This window comes from Mixophyes fleayi, chromosome 6, assembly GCF_038048845.1.
Source record: "Mixophyes fleayi isolate aMixFle1 chromosome 6, aMixFle1.hap1, whole genome shotgun sequence".
Lineage (NCBI taxonomy): Eukaryota > Metazoa > Chordata > Amphibia > Anura > Limnodynastidae > Mixophyes > Mixophyes fleayi.
The window spans coordinates 206544152-206565427 of record NC_134407.1 but is presented as its reverse complement, the minus strand read 5'-3'; the positions used below and the strand labels follow the sequence as shown (position 1 = coordinate 206565427).

At 42.7% G+C, this 21276-nt stretch overlaps 1 protein-coding gene across 8 annotated transcripts in view; it reads left to right on the top strand.

Moving 5' to 3' along the window:
- QTGAL (queuosine-tRNA galactosyltransferase) overlaps nt 1–21276 on the top strand; it is a 349188-nt gene that overhangs the window by 128569 nt on the left and 199343 nt on the right. For 7 of the 8 annotated variants that reach the window (XM_075178189.1, XM_075178186.1, XM_075178188.1 and 4 more), the window contains one exon: nt 20028–20093. The exons of the other annotated variant lie outside the window; for it this stretch is intronic. In XM_075178189.1, the coding sequence (XP_075034290.1) occupies nt 20028–20093 (66 nt within the window). The remainder of the gene's footprint in view (nt 1–20027; nt 20094–21276) is intronic. 8 annotated transcript variants of the gene reach the window in all.

The window sequence follows — 21276 nt, the reverse complement described above, 5'->3', positions numbered from 1 at the left end:
CAAGAGAAGTCAGGGTGTGATTTATTTTACTTTCATTCTTCGTATTCTTATTTTCCCCATAATGTACATTTTAAAGTGGATTTTAATCATATTCAGTTGTCCTGCCCCTGTGTCCACCAGGAGTACGTTGCACATGTGGTGTCTTGGGAGTCGTTTGAAAGTATTAGTAAACAATAGGGGGGCTTCTGGCAGAGGATTGCTCTGGGCCAGTAAAAATGTTTTGTGCAGCCAAACAGTATCCACACCATTGGGCAAAAGCTGATGGCCAGTCCATGTCCTACTTACCCTGACAGAATCTGTCTTTGTGAAAATTGGAAGATTTCAGTGTAAGTATTAAAAGTTATAAGTGAGGTGTTGCCTATACACACTGGAGGCCACCACTTCACGGGCTTAAGTAATATTTAAGAAAACAAAGCTTTTAAGTCAGTGCACTTGGGCGTTATGTAGGTGGATGTAGACCATACTTGCCAACTTTTCCTCGTTGGCTTCAGGGAGATCCCGGGGGAGGTGGGTGTGCGGGGGTGTGTATTGAGGAATTACATTATTTTGAGGTCTAAGATGACACAATATTTGCATCATTAAGCCCCACCTCATCTTATCTATTGCGGGGGAGAAAACCGGGAGGTTGCTCTGCTCTCCCGGAGGTCTCCCAGAAATGCGGTAGTCTCCCGGACATTCCGGGAAAGTAGGCAACTATGCGTTAAAGAAAAGCAGCTAATGAATCTCTAGAGACTGAAGTGTCTTTTACATTTCTGTCTCCATTACTGAAGTCATGTTGTCTTACCTGTCAGTCTTTGATTAAAATTTTGGTCTCCATGAAAATGGCCACCTCCATAGGCATCAATACATGGACATAGGACACAATTTCTGAACTGTGTCATCATGCCACAGATGGCGAAGCCAATCACGTCTTGTACTGGCTCAGCATCCGGGAGAATGCCAGACTCTTCAGGGAATGAGAGAGATCACCCCTATTTCAGGGAGTCTCCCTGACATTCGGGGAGAGTTGGCAACTATGATGTAGACTAATAAAGAGTTAATTAAGATAACCGCATTTGACTAGCGCACTTCAGCAAGCTGTGGCAGCTACGTAGGTAGCAGGTACACGAAGGCAACTGTACTGCACTTGGTCTACGCTAGTTCGCCCCTTCTCTCCCCAGTTCCGCCTCTCAAAGTGTAAGAAGTAGTCTGTGTAAGATGCATATGAGTCTGCAGGGACTTGCATGCAATTGGAGATCTTCACTGTTACGAATGTTGGTGCTCATTAAATAATATCCAGATAATTAATATTATTATTATTATTATTATTATTATTATTATTATTATTATTATTATTATTATATTAGTTGCAATGCTGACAAGCTGTTCTATATTCCCTGCGTTTTTAGTACATATATACCTTTTACATTTATATGTGATCACCCCCTGGCTAGCAAAATGTATGTATCTGGCAGGTGCAAGCCATGCTTCCCAAAATAGACCTAGTTATATGTATTTGGCCTCCTCCTTCTGCTGTGAAACACAACCCGCATAATGAGCCGAGTTATAAGCAAATCTCTAGATGACATCCGTTTTTTTGGACACAAATCACTTGGACGCATTATTCATTTGGAATGTGGCCCCTGACTTACTCTACAGGGGATAACTTGAACTGTGTCTGCCTGGCTTTCAGTGAATTTTCATTAAATTGAGTCTGATTCCACAGTTTGGGCTGTGTTTATGGAGGGGAGGCTGTGTTCTTTCATTAGACGGTCTTGCGTTATGGGGAGAAATAGCAACTCAAGCAAGTGGCGTCAGATTCAGTGCATAATTCCAGTCATTAGAATGGCGTCGGATTCAGTTCCTACCCTGTCGTAGGAATGAAATTGTTAGGAACTTATAAACGAGGGTTTGGGACAGCCTGCTGCTGTTGTGTTGTCGTGGCAACGCTGCCAGCGGTAATGGTCTGGAGTTCCGTGTCTATTAGCTGAGCGGAGAGTTCCGTGGCGCACCGTAGGGTTCTGTGTGTAGCGCACCATCTGGGTTTGGTGTGTACAGGGTGTGGGTGAGAGTAACTTTTTAAAAGAAGTGATGCACCAATTGTCCTTATAGTTGGTACCCGTTTAACTTGTGGTTCTTTGAGTTTTTGAGTCTGTGCTTGTAAACCAGTAGGTGAGAGTAGAAGTAAAAGGGAAAGGGGGATAAAGGTTGAGGGGTATGTGCTGTGGGGGGGCTTGTGTACCTCTGGTGCGATTATAGCTCAGGTCACTCTATTGCTCAGTGTAGTGTAGAAAAGAGGAAGGATATGAATGTTTATGGCTTTGGCGGTATAAGGATTGGAAAGCCGGGAGCAGTATGGGAGAGGAGAGGTGAAGTCAGTGAAGGAGGGTAGAGAGGTATATAGCTCTGGTAGTAAATCGCCCTGGTGGTCTAGGGTAATTAGTACAATACAGATATTTCCCAAATGTCTAGGGTAATGACTGTTGTACTCAAAGCCTCTTAGTTTGTACTCAGTGGCGCAAGATGACCACAGTGCTCCAGGGAAGGCCTTTCAGAGCTCATTGCCGCATCTCACCACCGATGCTCCCCAGTTTTGGAAGGTGTCCTGCCAGAGGGATGTCTCGGTGATATTGGCAATCTGTCATTGAGTCTACATGAGATGTTCAGTCGGCTCTCAATTAATTGCCCACCCTCCCAGAGCCACGCTGTTATTGAACCTATAGGAGTTAGACTGGGAGTTTGGTTTTTTTTAAACATGTTTGCGGGGGGTTCCCTTTTGGTGCTCCAATTTTCTCCCAGAGTCCAAAAACATTTAAGTTAATTGGCAGCCGGCAAAAATGGACCCTATATTGTGTGTGTGTGTGTGTGTGTGTGTGTGTGTGTTAGAGAATTTAGACTGTAAGCTCCAATGGGGCAGGGACTGATGTGAACGATTCAGTATTCTCTGTAAACTGCTGTGTAATATGGTGGCACTATATTAATAAATCTGTCCATTCTATTTGCATTGTAATAAGTAATTGTCTGGCATATGATGTTGGTAGGATTAGCTCGAGAGCCACTGTTTTCCTGCCTCGTACAATGTGTCCTGTTGTCTTCTAACATCCGAGGCTTCCTGCACCATCGTTCTTTCCCCCCCCCCTCCTTATATCCACACTTTTAATGAAATATTTTGCTATTGAATAATGGCCATGATATAGTCCCGGCTTTGTTGACCTGCCGTTTCCAAGTCAAACAAAAACTGGGCGACTAAACACTTTTACGCTGAAGGATGGCATTTTGCTTGGTGTGAGAATGAGCTCAGAGCTGTTTGGTTTGGCAACAGCTGGGTCTGTTAAATGCAGCTTATTAATTTAGACCGTTTGAAAGATAGAAAGTTATTTGTGCACTGCTTCTTGCAAAAGAGATTCTCACCCTTCGCAGCCCCCCTTAGTCCTCGCTCGGCAGTGCCTGGGGCTCCCACTAGAACAGGAGTAGCGAAAGGGGGGGGGGGTGAAGGTAATTTCTTCCTTGATTGTCCGCATCTGAAATTTTTTAAGTTACTAACCTGAAAGTTTGTTTTCTTTCTACACACTGCCCATTTGTTGTTCTTGGCTGAACCACTCCCTTTAATGATACCCCAGCCCTGCAGGCATCTGCAAAGCTTTTGAAATATCACCAAGAAGGTGGAGGATTGCAAATCCTGCTCCCAACAGGGTTCATTTTAATAAAATCTATAGGAGAATTTTGCAGAAACTTCTGTTATTGTACACGGACAGGAAATGTCTTTGGAAATTACTTTATTATCTTTTATTTGTAATGCGTCAACATATTCTGCAAAACCTACACAGCGCAGAGCTAGAACCAGCAAACATTGGTTATAGTAGAGGAATATAACCTGAGACAGATGGAATCGAGGTCAGTGACACTAAAGCTTTCTAAGACTGAATTTGTTTATTGATGCAAAAGTGACAAGTTCATGTGTTTTAGCAACGGAGCAGCGATCTGTATTAACGTATAGGGATGTAGGATTCTGAGTGTCTGGGTCATACAAGTCGTTTGTTACTGGTCTCAGAAACAAGGCTCTGTGGTAGTGTTGGAGGTGTAAGTGTTTAGAAGGGTAGTGTTGACAATGCGTTCAGGAAAGGGGAGGAAGGTTAGGGCCTCTGAGCAGGGGAGAACACTCCAGAAAGTAGCTAGGAGTTTTCAGTTTCGAGGAGTTATCAGCTGATACAGGATAATAAAGCGCTACGGAATATGTTGGCGCTATATAAATAAATGATGATCATGAACGGCAGAGAACCAAGAGTAGAAGGAGACAAGTGAGAAGAAAGAGAGGCATATGTCACGTTATAGAGGGCTTCGTAGGTGGCAGAGAATTAGTGAAGCGATTAATAATAGCTGCTTTTAAAATTTGATTGCAGTGGCGCTAACTTAATTATGGGATGTCCAATTAATAAAGGTAATAAGGGCATGGCTTAGTGAGGGCATGACATAGTATTTTACCAGTTTTCTTAGTAAGGCAAGAACTGATGCAGGAGATGTTTTGAGCCTCGGAATTTGAAAATGGTTTGAACGTGAGAAAGACGAAGCGGATGCAAAAGTGACCACTACACAATGGGCTCATGGTGTGGAAGTGATCAGATCACTATGAGATTATAGTAAAAAGTGGTAATGCCAATTAACAGGCGGAGGGGTTTCTTAAATGTCCCAGTTATGAAAAACTAATATCTTGCGTCACACTTGACCCAACATGTGCAAATGCACGTTCTCTCTGGGGTCCGGCTATGGGTAGACATTGAATCTGCATACTTCAAACTTGCCACTATCTCATCTATGAATCCTCCCTCAGTGAAGGTGTCGGGATCTCACAACGTTGGCTTTCTGGTGTCATCTGTGAGATGATTATTATTATTATTATTATTATTATTATCATCGTTTAGTTGTTAGGCACCACAAGATTTCCGCAGCACCGTACACAGAACAAACAGTAGACTATACAGGGTGAGACAGTACAGAACAATAAAAAAAAAAAATACCGAAACTCCAGGCAGGCTAATGCAGTAAAGTCGGAGCAGAAGAACAGGTATGGAGACGAGGGAAGAAGGCCCTGCTTATACGAGCTTCCATCCTAAGGGAGGGTAAACAAAACAGGCACAAGGGCAGCCAGTTGGGGGAGAAAAAGGGGGCCGGGAGGAGAGAGGGGAGAACGAGCGGAGAAGATGAGGGGGTTAAGTGGATGGTTGGTAGGCTTTGAGGAACAGGTGAGTTTTGAGTGCCCGTTTGAAGGAGCACAGATTAGGAGAGAGACGGATGGAGCGAGGAAGGTCGTTCCAGTGAAGTGGGGCCGCACGGGAGAAGTCTTGCATTCTAGAGTGGAAAGTGGTGATGAGAGTGAAGCAGAGGCGGCGGTCATTGGCCGAGCGCAGGGAGCGGGCAGGAGTGTGAATGGAGAGGAGGTTAGAGATATAAGGGGCAGTAGACTGGGAGAGAGCCTTGTAAGTGGTGGTAAGGAGTTTGAAAAGGATTCTGTAGGGGAATTGGACCCAGTGTAAAGAAAGACAGAGAGGGGAGGCGTAGGAGGAGCAGCGTGAGAGGAAGATGAGTCTTGCAGCTGCATTGAGTATAGAGCGGAGGGGGGCAAGGTGGGAGTGGGGGAGGCCAGTAAAGAGGAGGTTGCAGTAATCGAGGCGGGAGATGATGAGTGCGTGGATGATAGTTTTGGTGGCACCTGATTGTACCTGTAAGACCGTCAGCCTTTTACCCAACAGCATAAAGACACTTGCGATCCATCACCTCTTTCTGTGTACTCTGAACTGTCATTGCCTTGATGCCTATTTATGTTAATTGTTCTATAAGTTAAACAAGTTTTTCTTAAATGTTGCCAGGTAGAGTGTTTAATCAGAGATGAGAGAGAACTAGAAGTCTGGGTTAAACAATTAGCATATGCAGATCTAATACTATCAAACTTTTCATGTTTAGCCAACTAGGCCATTGTTATACTAGGTCCCTGGATTAGACTCCTAGGCACCTTCTCCACAGGGAACCAACGGTCCCCAACACTCAGGTTTAAGTCTTATCATTTTCCCATGGATCACAATCTGACGACCACCCTTAATCCACCCACCACTGTGGGAATACTGAAAGGGATATATCCTGTGTTGTTGACTGTTTTGGTGTGTTCTTGGATTAGTACTAGGAACCGCGCTTCTGTCACATGTGTGCGTTGTACCTGCAAAGAATCGCATCTGTCTGGTGATTGTATATCCGCATCTCTATTCTGCCATCTACGGTATAAACCGCATATTGGTTGAAACAATCTGCCTAGGTGATTTCGAGGAACCCACTAAGACGTACGGTCCTCACACCCACCCACCCATCTGATATCACTAAGTGGATGGCAAAAAATGTCCAGTTTCGCAATGATTTTGAAATATATAATAGTGCAAACGCTGCAGATGTCAGCCATGCTTGAGGCACCTACTTTGTAGATCTGGAAGTATGTTCCTGTTTGATAGGACAATAAATAACAGTCAAAAGAATTTCACGTGTCAGCAGTATAGAACATTAAATAAAAGCCAGTGTTCCATCCTTCCTCCATTAGTTCATACAACATGATGAGGGAGCAGGTCTGGGACACCAGATAGACAAGAGGTCACCACCCCCCACTGTCTGCATCACATCTGGCCCTGCTTACGGCAACCTCTGCTAGGACTGAAAACCAAACACAGACCTTTTCCATTCTGCCATCTCTCAGCATAGCGCGTGTCTGTCAGGAAGAGTGTTTGCAATTAGCCAGTTCCTATGCATCCGATATATATGCTTTTTGGGATCGATTTACAAACACACCTGCAGTGTAACAAACCATTTGATGGCAGATAACCGACCGGACTTAGCCGTATATATTTTACCACCTTGGCATTGCTAAACATTTATTGTAAACTCCTATTCAGTCCAGTTCCTCATAGGAAATGGTAATTCATTTTTTTTGTATGTGTGAGCAAGCCTAATCTTGAGTATTACTGCACATACACTGTTTACTGGTTTATATATAAATTTTTATTTTGGACTGTTCAGTTATACAGTTCTCCTTCCCTTTTTGTGCACGTTTGTTTATATTTTATTTTTTTTACCTATATATGCTTCTGAGCATGTGGCTTATCTATAAGAGCTATCGTGGCAATGATGAGACCAGCATGTAGTTCATAACCAGAAGCCGTATGAAAGCACAATGAGATTTTCAATACGGTGACACTCCCAGATGTTGGAGATCCACAGTTCTGGTTACTGAAGGGTGAGGAAGATCCCGCTGGCCTAGCTTGCACATGGGTAGTGGGGGATGGACATGGGGCAGACATATGACTATAGGGGGGGGAGGGCTGTTTGCGGCGCCCTTGCAACCCAACATGCTGCATTAACTTGCTGGCTGCTGCACATGCGCCCCCTAATACAAATAAAAGTGCATATAAATATGATTGGAGATTCCTTACCCCGTAGTAGGCCTCAGTGTGCGCGTCGTGGCCATGTCCTTCGGCACCTCGTGTTGAGTTGAATCTGCCCCTTAGTCTCTGGACCGGTTGGCCATCTTGCTATAACATTTTAAAATGTGTTTTTTTTTATTTCTAATACAAAGGGCTTTACAGAGAAACCTCTCGCCAGGTTCCGTATTCCTATTTTATGATTTTATGTGCATATTGGATACTGTCTTGTGGGCCGCACATAGATGAAAAAACGGTGCTCTTCTGTGGCCTTGTTTGGCGGGGAGAGGCAGCCCTTGTAGAGTAGCCCAACTAGGCTCCTGAATCGAGCTGCTTTATGCACTATGCTCTCTCCTGGGCCGCCTCCTCTTACATGCCCTCCTGAGCCGGTGAGGACACCTCCAGGGAGCATAGCACATTCTGTGCCCTGACTCGGGAGCCTAGTCAGTCTAGTTTACCAGCACTCTCCAGGACAAACGGCAGAGAACCATTTTTTTCCACCCTTGCATCCTATGCAATGTATTGGGTTAGGCGCCTTTTCTGCCAAAGGCAGATGTATGTGGCAGAACGCATAGGAACATATAAAGACCTCTGTTATATCTGAGACTCCCAACTTTGAGGAGAAACTTCCCAGGCCGAGGCTGCAGCTTTGTGATCATTTACACGTTGGCCTGAAACACACAACTATTGTGCTGTATTTGTACTCGCTGGCATTTTTTATTATTGAATATTACAAACTGTAACATCAAACAGTGGGAGAACAATGCTTTGTCTTTGCTCCAGGTTAACCTGCTGCAGCCTCTCTTCCCCCTTCTCTGATCCTGATATATTCTTTGGCTCCTGAGAGATCCTTAAATTGCATGGTCATGTGCCCCACGGAAGTTTCATTAAAACCTGTCGTCTTGTTTGCTCTGCTCCATACAAACACAGTGTGTATATTTACTATAGGGTATAAAGGTCGCTTTGTAATGCTTAGTTGCTCAGTATTGCCATTGCTTTGTAAATACCCAGGAACCTCTGAGTTCATGGATATCCTGCTTGTACATAGGTGTGTCAGCTTAAGCAGCTTCTTACGGAACTACCTGTGCACAAGCAAGATGTGTGTTCTGGGGTTGCCCAGATCCTGGTTACTTCCCATGCTTTACATAGTCAAAAATAATACCACCCCCACCCATCAGAAAAGCAACAAAAAAATACTTCTGTAATAAAAGTAACTTGTAAAATACATAAAATTTACTAGAGGAAAAGAAAAACTCAAACTCCACTAGACCATACGTCTCAATAAAGCCCCCGCGGGGATAGATGTGTGCGCCTCTATGAAGGGGCAGTGTGCCACCAGAGGAGGTGTGGTCATGTCATATGGCTCTTCGTGGAGTTTCAGCCAAGTAGAAGGCATTACTGTAAAGCCATGACAACATGGCGCCTTGTAGTTACAGATATTAGGAGAGGTGGAGGAGATTTAAGAAATACAAGACAAACCGAGTCATTGGGGCTGACCGATAAAAGGACATAGTGACATAGCTGAAAAAATATAAACTGAAACAGACAAAATATAGGGCATTAGAAAACAATGCAGTGGATAAAAGATCAGCGCTAGCCTAGAAAATGTATAAAAGTAAGTCAATGTTTGTAAATCTAAAAAGTCCCCTGTAAGCAGGAACCATTCATTATGGCTTCTAATAGTTGCAGCAACCTGCAGGGATGAATGCTACAAACGATTTACCAGGAGTTACCACGACACACACAGTATAATGGGGGCGTAGAGATTCCAATAGATCAAGTGCCCGCAAAACTTCATTTACAAGATAAGCAAGTAAGAATATGCATAAAAATAGAAGTAAACCTATACATACATATAAAAAATATGTGAACAAATAAAATACAATATAAAAATAATATTCCATCAAGTCATTAAGATCATAGCAATCACTAAAACTGATTGTATTCAGGCTATATATCCAATAGGTTTCTCTTAAGTGATGATCTCCCATTGGTTTCATTTTAATAAACTCTGTACCATGTACTTTTAGAAAGACTGGATCACGTTTATGATGCTCAGAAAAGGGTCCATCTTTTTGGTGTGTATTGGTTTTCTATTTGACATGTCATTAGTGTTCATACAGATGTTGATATGCATAGCTGAGCATGATAATTACCTGGTTCACGTGGTCTGATTGCTGGTGGGGAACAGCCTGATCAGTGTTCCAAAGGATCATCATCATCATTTATTTATATAGTGCCACTAATTCTGCAGCGCTGTACAGAGAATTCACTCACAACTCACATCAGTCCCTGCCCCATTGGTGCTTACAGTCTAATTTCTCACACACACACACACGTCAATTTGATAGCAGCCAATTAATCTACCAGTATGTTTTTGGATTGTGGGAGGAAACCGGAGCACCCGGAGGAAACCCACGCAAACACGGGAAGAACATACAAACCCTGCACAGCTAAGGCCATGGTCGGGAATCAAACTCATGACCCCATTGCTGTGAGGCAGAGGTGCTAACCACTAAGCCACCATGCTGCCCATAGGATGGACACATGTATGAATCAGTCAGAACTGAGAGTAACACTGCCCCTGTAGACCATTATCGGCTGTAGCTGATTGGACAAGACGCCTCCTACTGCGTCCTGTCCACAAAGCTGTGACTCCGTGAGCAACAGCTGCTGGATGTTATGAAGTGACAGGAGATGGGCGATAGGGATTCTATTTGTTTTAGGAAAAAAGTTGGTGGATTCTGGAGTTGTCCTTTTAAATCAATAACCTATTTTTCTTCTCACCATAGAAAACGAAGTGCTTACATGTGTGAACTTTATAACTTGAAGCAAAGAAGACAAATCTTGCTATTATTAGTTTTGTGCTAACAAGAAGAAAAAAAACTTCTCCACATTTCAGGACTAATCGAATTCCAGCAGGATACACTGACTGACTTGAACCCTATTTGTCTTTTGTACTTAAACATACGATTGTTGTTTTATGTTATTATACCTCTGGCCATCTCTTTCCCGCGCAATAACAAAAAGCCACTAATTGTCAGACTGTTTAGTCTTGGAGCGGCGATAATGTAACAATAGTTGGACTGGTTTGACGAGATGTGCATGGAGTTCACAGTCTTAGCCTTGAGCTCTTGTATCCCACGTTACTCATTAGAAGCGGACTTGTTACACTGTGATCCAGGCCCTGCCATGGACGAGAAGCAGCAGTTGTTGGGAGTCTCATTCACCTTATCTGCAGCCTTGGGAAAAAAACACTAATTGGTTGGGCTGCCTAATGATCTCCTGCCCGTCCCTCTGTACAGCTGCACAGACACCTTTTGCATAGCAAGGTCACTGGGGAACCGTTCTCATCCTACCCGGACCTGTGCTTGCGTCATATCCCACCGTCTGTTCATGCGAGAGCTTTCATGGATAGACAACAGTGTATCACAGTTCACTAGTTCAGCTAAAGAATTTGGCGTGAAATCCATGTGCAGGAAAATACGATCCCAGATATAGGGGCACATTTATCAATATTCACATAAAGTGAAAAGTAGTTTTCAATCCTTATCGCAATGATAAGGATTGAACTACTTCTCACATTTATGTACAGTCCTGCACAGAAACAGCAGTTCCGAAAAACTGCTGTTTCAGTGATAAAAAAAATCATACTTACCCCCCTCTTCGGAAGCGCTGTCTCCGGGTCTTCTATTCACTTTTCAATTGCGCATGTCCAGTTCCAAGAACTGGACATGCGCACACAGATCCCCTCTCTGTCGTTGCAGAGAGAGAGCGCTGAGTGACAGGGAGGGATCATGTGATCCCTCCACACATGCGCTGCCCAGCTCTGCTCTCCGGAGCAGAGCTGACAGCATTAGATTTCCTCAATTCGGATGATGTACGCCAGCTGGCGTACATTAACATGACAAGTTCCCGAAAAAAATGTTTTTTCGGGACTTGTTAGATTGCGGCCAGGAGCAGTCACCATTCTGTTGAATGGTGACTGCTCCCAAAAACGAAGAGGAATGCAAAGCAGCAGATATCCATGATATCTGCTGCGATGCCCCCTTAATAAATTTGCGGAGGACACTGTGGGACCTTAATGACCCGTTAAAAGCACTATCGTGCTTTATTAAATATGCCCCATAGCCTCATCTTGGTTTCTGATACTGTGTTGATTTCATACACACGTGATAAGGTATGACTTCATGTGCACAGCCATATGACTAATCATATAAATGTAGGTAGCAGAGGCAGCGGTTTTTGGGGGGTAGAAGTTCAGTCCTAAACACACTTCATTTCTTTCTTGCTGTAGAGGAGCAGCAATAGATGGTAGTGATCATCATCGTCATCGTCATCGTCATCATCGTCATCTATTTATATAGCGCCACTAATTCCGCATCACTGTACAGAGAACTCGCTCACAACAGTCCCTGCCCCAATGGAGTTTACAATATATATCTCCTAAGCTATAGACATCCAGGCCAAAAGAGACTAAGGGCAATTTAATAGCAGCCAATTAACCTACCAGTATGTTTTTGGAGTGTGGGAGAAAACCGGAGCACCCGGAGGAAACCCACCCAAACACGGGGAGAACATACAAACTCCACACAGATAAGGCCATGGTTGGGAATTGTACTCATGACCCCAGTGCTGTGAGGCCGAAGTGCTAACCACTAAGCCACTGTGCTGCCCACATGATAGGTGATAGGATAAGTCATTAGTAATAGCCAGAACATACAATTGATGGTGTCGTGGGTTTATATTTGGGCAAAATGCACCAGTCATCTACGCCCAGTACTGTTACGAGCCGTGGCGGTACTCACAGCTGCCGCGGCTCGCTTCTGGTGCCCTCTGGCGTCCCGGCAACGTCAGACGCCAGCTGTAGTAGTGCCGCGTCCCGGCGGCTGGGGACAGCCGGGCGCGTGCGCAGAAGTATACACAAGCCTGTGGGCTAATTAAGTTTAGCATTATTAATCAGCAGTGGCTGTAGGTGACTTCAGAGCTAGGCTCTGATTGGCTGACACTGGTATTTAGGGCAGTGAGGTCTGAAGCCTCACTGCCGGTTATAGCGTTCCGTTCACAGTACTGCTGCCTGCTTCTGAGCCCTGTTGGTGTTTAACCTCTGTTCTCTCGTATATGACCCCTTGCTTGGATTTGGACCCTGCCTGTTTGCTCGTGACCCTGACCCTTCTTGCCTGTATCTTGGACCTTGCTACTGTGCCTGTGACCTCTGACCTCGGCCTGTTTATTGGATTCACTGTCTGCTGCCGGCCCTCGACCCTTGCCTGGACTTCTCTCCACTTTCCCGGGTTCTCCCCAGCCGGTGCACATTTCACGACCCTCTGTTAGTCTGCGGCCAAGTCTGTCCCCACCACTAGGGGTTCGGAGCAGACTCCGGGTTTTGTTGTACCGGCTGGAGGGGTTCCTAACAAGTACATGCTGTTTTCAGGGCAAAACCAATATTCATGTGAATGCACCAGTACACTAAGAATTTATGACCTCACCGAGCCACATGGGATTGGTAGTCTGCGTTCCCGATGATGTTATTAGTTCATAGTGAATGAGGGTGCATTCTCATCTGTGTTGTTATAGCCAACACAATGATTGCCTCTAGTGCGTGCTTAAGTTGTAGATGCATTGGGCAGACTAGGTGGATCAAGTGGTTCTTATCTGTCGTCAAATTCTATGTTACTGGTAGACTGTGCCGCGTAGCTCTTCACCGATCCATCTGTCTGAGCCCAATGTACAAATATTATGTGAATAATAAATATCTTAATAATTACCAGACATTCACCAAGGATTGCTGTGCAAAAGTATGCAATCTATCATTCACCCTTTCAGCTATTTTCAGGCTAAGAAAGTCTGGCTACAGTGTCCATTAATGGGACTACTGTTGGGTAGTCTGCTGTGCATAGGGAAGAAATCTTCCTCCCCGTGAAGGGATATCTTCAGTTCTGATAAGCTTTCAACACTTTTACTTTTTATATGTGTGAATATTATTAGTAGCTTTTCTATAGAATGTTAGGTTAGCACTCGACAATCTATTTTACTATCATGGTTCATGTTTGAAAATGTGACTCCTAATGATAGGGGCCAGCTGGAGGGGTCAATACACAATCAACCAATCAGAAGTGGCTAGATAGTGCTCCACATCTAAATATGTCAGTTACGTGGCTGCACCCCTTACTGCACTCCACCTACACTTCCCACGGCTGTTTCGCCCCTCCGGGACGTAAGTGGACACAAGTCAACAATGTGCAGGCATCTAGATATGGATGTGTGCTTATGCATTTTGCACGTAACTGAGCCCCAATGTTTGTAAGTCATTTTTATTCTAGTTGGGTGATATGAATTAAAATCCTCTCCTCTTAACAACCATTGTCCATGGTTTACACCACCAATTTAGTAATTAATATCCTTAGTGCAATATTAACTAGTTTATTTGTCTTAAATTAACTATATTAAAACTGTGCATGCTTGTATTAATATAGTTAAAGTGGGTTGATTACTACTTTCTGGACATGACAATCTTCAAACCTCAAACCCCAACGGGTCATGATTTCAGGATTTCTGTCTGTAGAAAGAGGTGGGATAATTTCTGACTCAGGGAAATAGATCAACTCACCTATGCTTGATTAAAGGAATCCTGAAAACATGAACTGTTGCCAGCCCTTGAGGACTGGGTGTATGGCACTTAGAGAGCTGCAGTTGGAATCTCTATTGCTTTTCTTCTTCCTCATTCTCCATGTCTTGTAACTGTTGTGGTGTAAAACAGTAGGTGTCTATATTATCACTAATTATAACACAGTAGTATATTTAAAAGTTGGGACGTTATTTTTTTCTTATATCCGTTTTCCCATATTAGTGCCCCATAACCTATATATTAAGTGTTCGATGACTTTATCTTTGTTGGTTGTGATGATGCATGCGAGAGATTAATGGCACTGTACAAATGGCCATTTATGGTTACTTTCGTGGCATTGTAGTGTGCCAGCGTTGAAAAGGAGATAGATAGCAGTTGTAAAACATTTTGTTTTCTCATCCTTCCTGAGTATTCTTTTATTTCCATGGAGAATCCATTATATGACTCAGATATTTTCAGACATCTGCAGATTTGATCCAGAGAACTAATCTGGGGCTTGGCGGCTCTATACTTTTCCTGTCATGGTCCCACCATCCCACAGCTTACAGGCCAGAGGTCTGACTCACCAGCTCTGTACTGGACAGCCTGCTGTTATTTCCCCGAGGGGAGCTGGTCTTCCAAACTCTCCACCTCCAGTGATTTGTTTTTCTGTAGGTGTGGTGAGGAAAATGTTGTGAGCACTTTACAGTCACACAGTTTGTTTTTGGTCAAGGGTTAGGTTCAGCCCCCCCCCCCCCCCCCCCGTGCTGTTGACCAGTTGATTTGGCCATTTTAGACGGGCTCAGGGTAACTGAGATCATGAAGTTATCAAACTCTCTTATTTTTTAATTTGCTTTACATTTTTGAAGAGGTAAATGATATGTATGAGCTACTTTAATCAATCAGAATATTAGGAGTCACTAAACAGTTTTTTAGGCAAAGGCCACTAGTTACGTACTTACGCTAAGGTATCAGACATCCAAGTTGACATCTAATAACTGTAACACGTTTTCAGACAGTACTTCATTCACAACACACGTTTTCCTAGTGATCAGTGAAGTGATGACATCAGAACTTGCTCCTTTATATAGATATTATTCACAGCAATGTGTGTATGTATGTATGTATGTATGTATGTGGGACAGCACGGTGGCTCAGTGGTTAGCACTTCTGCATTACAGTACTGGGGTCTTGAGTTTAATTCCCGACCATGGCCTTATCTGTGTGGAGTTTGTATGTTCTCCCCGTGTTTGTGTTGGTTTCCTCTGGGTGCTCCGGTTTCCTCCCACACTCCAAAAAACATACTAATAGGTTAATTGGCTGCTATCAAACTGACCCTAGTCTGTATGTCTGTGTATGTTAGGAAATTTAGAATGTAAGCTCCAATGGGACAGGGACTGATGTGCACGCCTTAGAGCAGACCTGGCCATTCTGCGTCTGTCCAGGTGTTTGTAAAACAACAAGCCCCAGAATGCTTTGCCTGTAGATAGCCAGCCAATAGCTGGCAGGGTATGCTGGGACTTGTAGTTTCAGCATGACACATGGAGAGCCACAGCTTGGCCCGGCCTGCCTATAACTTAAAGAAAAAGTAAATGGATGCTGAAGTAGATAGGCTGTAATTTTATTGTGTGCTGAGCCTTGTTTCTTTGTTTGAAGTTGTATGTGATGATTAAATAGCGGTACTTGGTTTACATCTCCATCAGCTGCACCAATATAAGACGTGGAATTTTTTTAGTGTCAGGTTCTATGAGCACCAGGCTTCCTCTCTTCTAACACTGTACGGAGCCTTCCCGAGCCTACGAGGCTGATTACAGAGCGTTCGCTTGCTCTTTATTCAGCCAGCGTTCAGTGTGGACCATGGATGGTTAACGGTATCCTGCACTTATACCAGGACCGGCCTGGCTGCCTCTTTTTAACTATCCAGGATGTGCAACATTTTCTAACAAAGCGGACGCTAGAAATGCATAATCTGAAGATGTAATTTCATCCGGATGGTTTAAAGCAGCGCTGACAAATCACTTAACCTTTGCTCTTGTGGTTTGTGATGTCACTGGTGTTTCCCGCACCCCTCAGCAATGACATCTGCACTCTGCCAGTGCCTGAGTTTCCGCCGACAGCTGGCTCCATCCTCCTGCCGCCTCGTCCTCCGAAAAGTTGAAGCGCTGCTATTATTATTTTTCTGCTGAGTAGTTTTATGGAAGTTTTAACACTTGTGAAACTTTGTTATTTGCCATGGACACACATTAAAAGACACTCTGTTTGTTTCTTCCTCTTTTTGTATGACAATAGTGCCAGGGTACATTCTAACTCCATCATTGGGACACTTTGTGCTGTAGTGATGTTAGTGGTTTTGTTGCATAAGAGTTTTTATTGTCTCTTAAATTTGTCATAATGATATTTTTATATAGCGCTTTTCTCTCAAAAGAACACAAAGCACTTTTCATTTACAGAAAAAAAACACATTCTACATACAAAAAACCCAAAAACATATAAAGGTTGAACAGAAAAGAGATCTAAGCATTGGGTATCATGAAAGTAGGGGGGCAATAGTGAAACGCGTGAGTCAACAGGTAAGTGTTGAGTCTTTTGGAGGGTTCTAGAGAATGCGCTTCTTGGACTGTGTGAGGCACCGAGTTTCAAGAGTAGGAGCCACAAAGCTAAAAGCTCGGGCCCCAAATGAAGTATAGGTACCGTTAGTAGTCCTTCATGTCCTGATAGAGGGAAACTATTGGGCGTATTAGGAATCAGAAGCTGCTTCATGGACCCTGGTTACGGAGGGCTTCGAATGTCATAAGCCAATTTTGAAACAGATTTACAGGCGGCCGGTGAAGGGAATGGACAACGGGTGTTATGTGTGTAAAGTATGTGTATAACAAACTTGAATTTAGCATGATTTCAGCAATGGGAGAACTCAAATTCACAAACCATCTTGGCTGGTGTGTGGGACAGTCCTAACTCTCTAAAACTGAAAAATAAGGCAATTTTTTTTTTTTTATGTACATTTTCAGAACACAATGTGGGCAATTTTTGTTTCATGCACTTTGTGCCTTGTTTCTCCATATATTAGCCTTAGCTAAGGTAGTATAAGATCTGTTTAAACTCTTTGGGCTTGATTCATTAGGGAAAGTAAAGCAAAAAAAAAAGAGTAACTTTGCACCTTTGCAAAACCATGTTGCATTGAAGGGGAAGGTAAATTTAAAATGTGGGGACAGATTTATAGTTGGGGTAGGGCATGTCCTAGATCAACTTTAAATTTTAGTGTAAGAATAAAGCTATTAAGGATTTGTGTGCTACATGAAAAAACAGGCAGTATTTAACTTATGTGCAAAATAATAGACTCCTCTACTCCGCTTGCATTGTCACATGGTTTGCCCAGGAGAAAACTTACTCCTTTTTTTTGCCTTACTCTCCTTAATGAATCAGGTCCCAATTGTACAATGTCCCCTAGTGGCCAAATGATCATGAAAAATTGTAGCTTGTCTGTTTGGATACATTAAACAATAAGGTTTCAACAGAACGTCTAGCGGACATGTGAGAACCATTGTTCTACTCAATAGAGAGGACCTGTAAGGCACAAAATAATAAAACAATACATTGCTGTAATACAGAAGCAGATAGTTACTCTACTAGTGAGAACATACAAATAAGAAGCATTGACAAAAAAACTGAAAGCCTTTATGCTGTATATAGCTAAACATGTCTTCCAGTGTTTCCCAAACACAGTCCTCAGGGACCCCTAAGAAGATCTTCCAATAGGGTCTATATTTCATTAATGACCCCTGCTATATCATACATCATTTTATACGATATCTATCAGCCACGATTGCGGTAAAGAAGCCCAATCTATCTCATCAATATAAAGGATTTCATTAAATCCCCTGGGAAATACTATCAAAGAACATTTCTATTTACTTATGGTGGCTCAGAAACTCTAAGGCAGGCCTGTCCAACCTGCGGCCCCCCAGATGTTGTGAAACTACAAGTCCCAGCATGCCCTTCAAGCTATCAACTGGTTGTCTACTGGCAAAGCATGCTGGGGCTTGAAGTTTCACAACACCTGGAGGGCCGCAGGTTGGACAGGCCTGCTCTAAGGGATATCCCCATTTTTTCAATGCCAATTGGTCTGGACATTTTTGACGTCTATATCTATGAGCAGGACATTTTTCATTTATTGAGGCTCAAGTGCATATATATTCTTCAAATAGGATTCATGTGAGGTCTTATTGGCTTATATTTTAAACCATTTATATGAAGCTGTATCCATCTGGTCACTTTATATATTGTGCCATTTTTTTGGTATTCTTACATTCTTGTCATTGTGAATATATTCTGTATACCCATTTTCTACATGCATATGTTTTGCTATTGTTTTGCTATAAATATATCTATAACAATTACATTAAATATTATATTCGGTGATCCTGCGCAACTCTTTTTCTCTTTTTCTGTTATATTTGTATGGAGGTTTGGCACTACCTCCTTTTTGAGTTGCTACATTTGATACCGAGGCTTTTAGGTTTATTAGAGGTATTTTTAATATTAGCGCCAGAGACTTTCTTTGATTGCTTTATGCATTCAGTCTGCGTGGCCGGATCACTCCCAGCTTACACTGGAGCCTGTTGCTGCACATGCAGGACGATATCTCTCGCCTTCTAAATAATATGATTTACATTGCAATATTGGGACAATCGCTCTAGATTTGCCAGGTTATGAAGACCAGCAGATGTAATGTTTGTTGTTGGGGATCAGAGACCTGGGAACACACTACAGTGTTTTCAGCCGATTATCGGGACAATCAAACGCTAAACAAACGTTCACATTAATGTGTACACTGCAACGATGAACCATTATTGTTCCAAAGCTCATCGTATCGCTTCATTGGATTTTTAAACCGGACTAAAAATCTCGTTCAACGATGGAACAATGTCGTTCCAGTCCTGCAGTGTGTATGCGCTCAGGACCGGCAGTGCCCATAGATCTCTATGGAGTGTGCAGAGTCACCATCTTTTTAGCAGATGGTTATGACAGATGAACAGCGCAGATCTGAAGGTAGAACGTGTATAGTGTGAGTCGGCATGCTGATCGGGTCTTTTTTTTTAAAATTTTCCTGTCCTTTGTAAAATCGTTAAAGAGAGAAATTTTCTGTAGTGTGTACCCAGCTTAACCCCAGCATATAAGTTAACTAACCCTCAATAAACCTGCTGAAGGTCACTGCAAAGTCAGTGCAAAACATGGCTTAGTGACACGATTATCTATCTCAATCAACGACTTCCTCAAATAATATCTGTCACTTCTGCATTTCACCAGCCTTATCTACGTGCCAGGGACACTATCCTCAACATTTACTTCTTTTACAGAACTTGTTTGTGCTAATAAATCAGTTTTCGTTCAAACGGTATTGCTTGATTTTATTGGAATAACAAACCCCTACATCTAGTATACAGAAGTGGCGAGATAAAATCACTTTTACTACCACAGCACGTTATATGCCAACGTTTTGGGATCTTATCAGAACTGATGATATTTAAGGTAAAGTTGTTCATAGGGGATCCTTTTAATTGGATTCTGACCTCTTATAACCTAATCTTGAATACTTTTGGTGCATAGGGAAGCTTAAAAATAAGGGATTGTTGAAGTGTGATTAGTAAAAAGAAATAATAAAAAGAAAATATAGACATGGTGATATAGTTACCATATTAGTATGTATCAATTTGTAATACCATCTCCATGATAAACCTTTCATACACCTGGTCACCCTTCCAAACTAGAGGAAAGTAGGTTCCATCTGCAGCACAGAGTTCCGTATAGTGAGAGCCATGGCTATAGAATGGACTGCCAAGAGATCTGGTGCTGGCTGATATTGGGGACACTTTCAAAAAAATGTCAACATTTTTTTTAAGCATGAATTGTATAATTACAACCAGGTGCAGCTTTAGAATGCCACCACCCAATTAAATCTCTTGACTTGTCTTGTTTTCTATCTGCAGGATGATGTCATGATGCCACAGCGAATCAGACTGCAGTATGAGGTGGCACGTCGTCTTCCACAGAGCGTGAGTATAGCCTTTTACATCGCTCAGTATTTTCACTTGGCTATTTTTTGTTTAATTGGAATTGTTATTTTGATTATTGTAATCTTTTTATTATAAGGTGCCAAAAGGGATCCACAGAACCATACATAGGAGGCTAGAACATATAACAAAATAACAGAAGTATAAAAGTGACAAAATTATATAAATGCAAACAACAAATTTACATAATTACGACCTGCAAAATGACATAATTACTTGAGGACACCCTAGGATAGAGGGCCCTGCTCATAAGACTTTACATTTTTTGAAGTGTGTGTGTGGTTTGCAGTGGTTAATACGTTGCTGAAAGCTGGAGAGACAAAACTACCCGCGAGCATCACATTGTGATTCATAATACTCCTGTATCTGTTGTTTACCAATTAGTATCTTTTGGTGAAAAAATCCTCTTCATTATCAGGCCGTGATCACAACTGCAAATAGAGAGCTTGTGTTTAAGTTACTAAAATCCCACAAAGGATGAAAGTTGGCCGATTTGTCCGAATGAGCGAGGTTTGTGGTGAAAGTGCTTAGCAGCCCTTACATATCCGAAGCTATCTAGCAGCACTAGGACTTGCAGTTTCTGTGGAACTGGAAGTCCCAGCATGCCTTTCGGTTAAGTAATCTGTGGCTCACCAGAGTCTAGTTGGATGCTAGTTACAAATTTTACTTAATTTAGTTTCGATATGAACGTTCTTTTGAACTTATGTTTAGTCAGGAATATACCTATTTCTATGCTAGTGCGTAGTGGGCAGTCTGTGGTTTTCACGGTTTTCTTCATAGCTGGTATAGGCCTTTGGTGCAGCATAGTGTAAGCTGATTGGCAACCTGTACTCTCACTCTGATATTCAGCATTCCATTCCACTACGACCAGCAAGGGGAAGAGTAGAAGCTGGCTCCCTATTGGCTGGCACCGAAAACACATAAATACCTCACAACATTCTTCGAAGACCAAAGATAATAAGTACTGGTTGGACCAAGAAGAGAGATAAAGGCTAAGTTATTTTTGCATTCACTTGACAAGGGTCATCCAGAAGCGCATAGCGCACATTTTTTTACAATGATATTCATCGCCAGCAATAGTCGGAGGCAGAAATTGTATTGTGCCTTCAGTATGTGTGTTGCTTTTGTTCCTCAGCAGATGCTCGTTTTGCGGTATTTCTTGTTG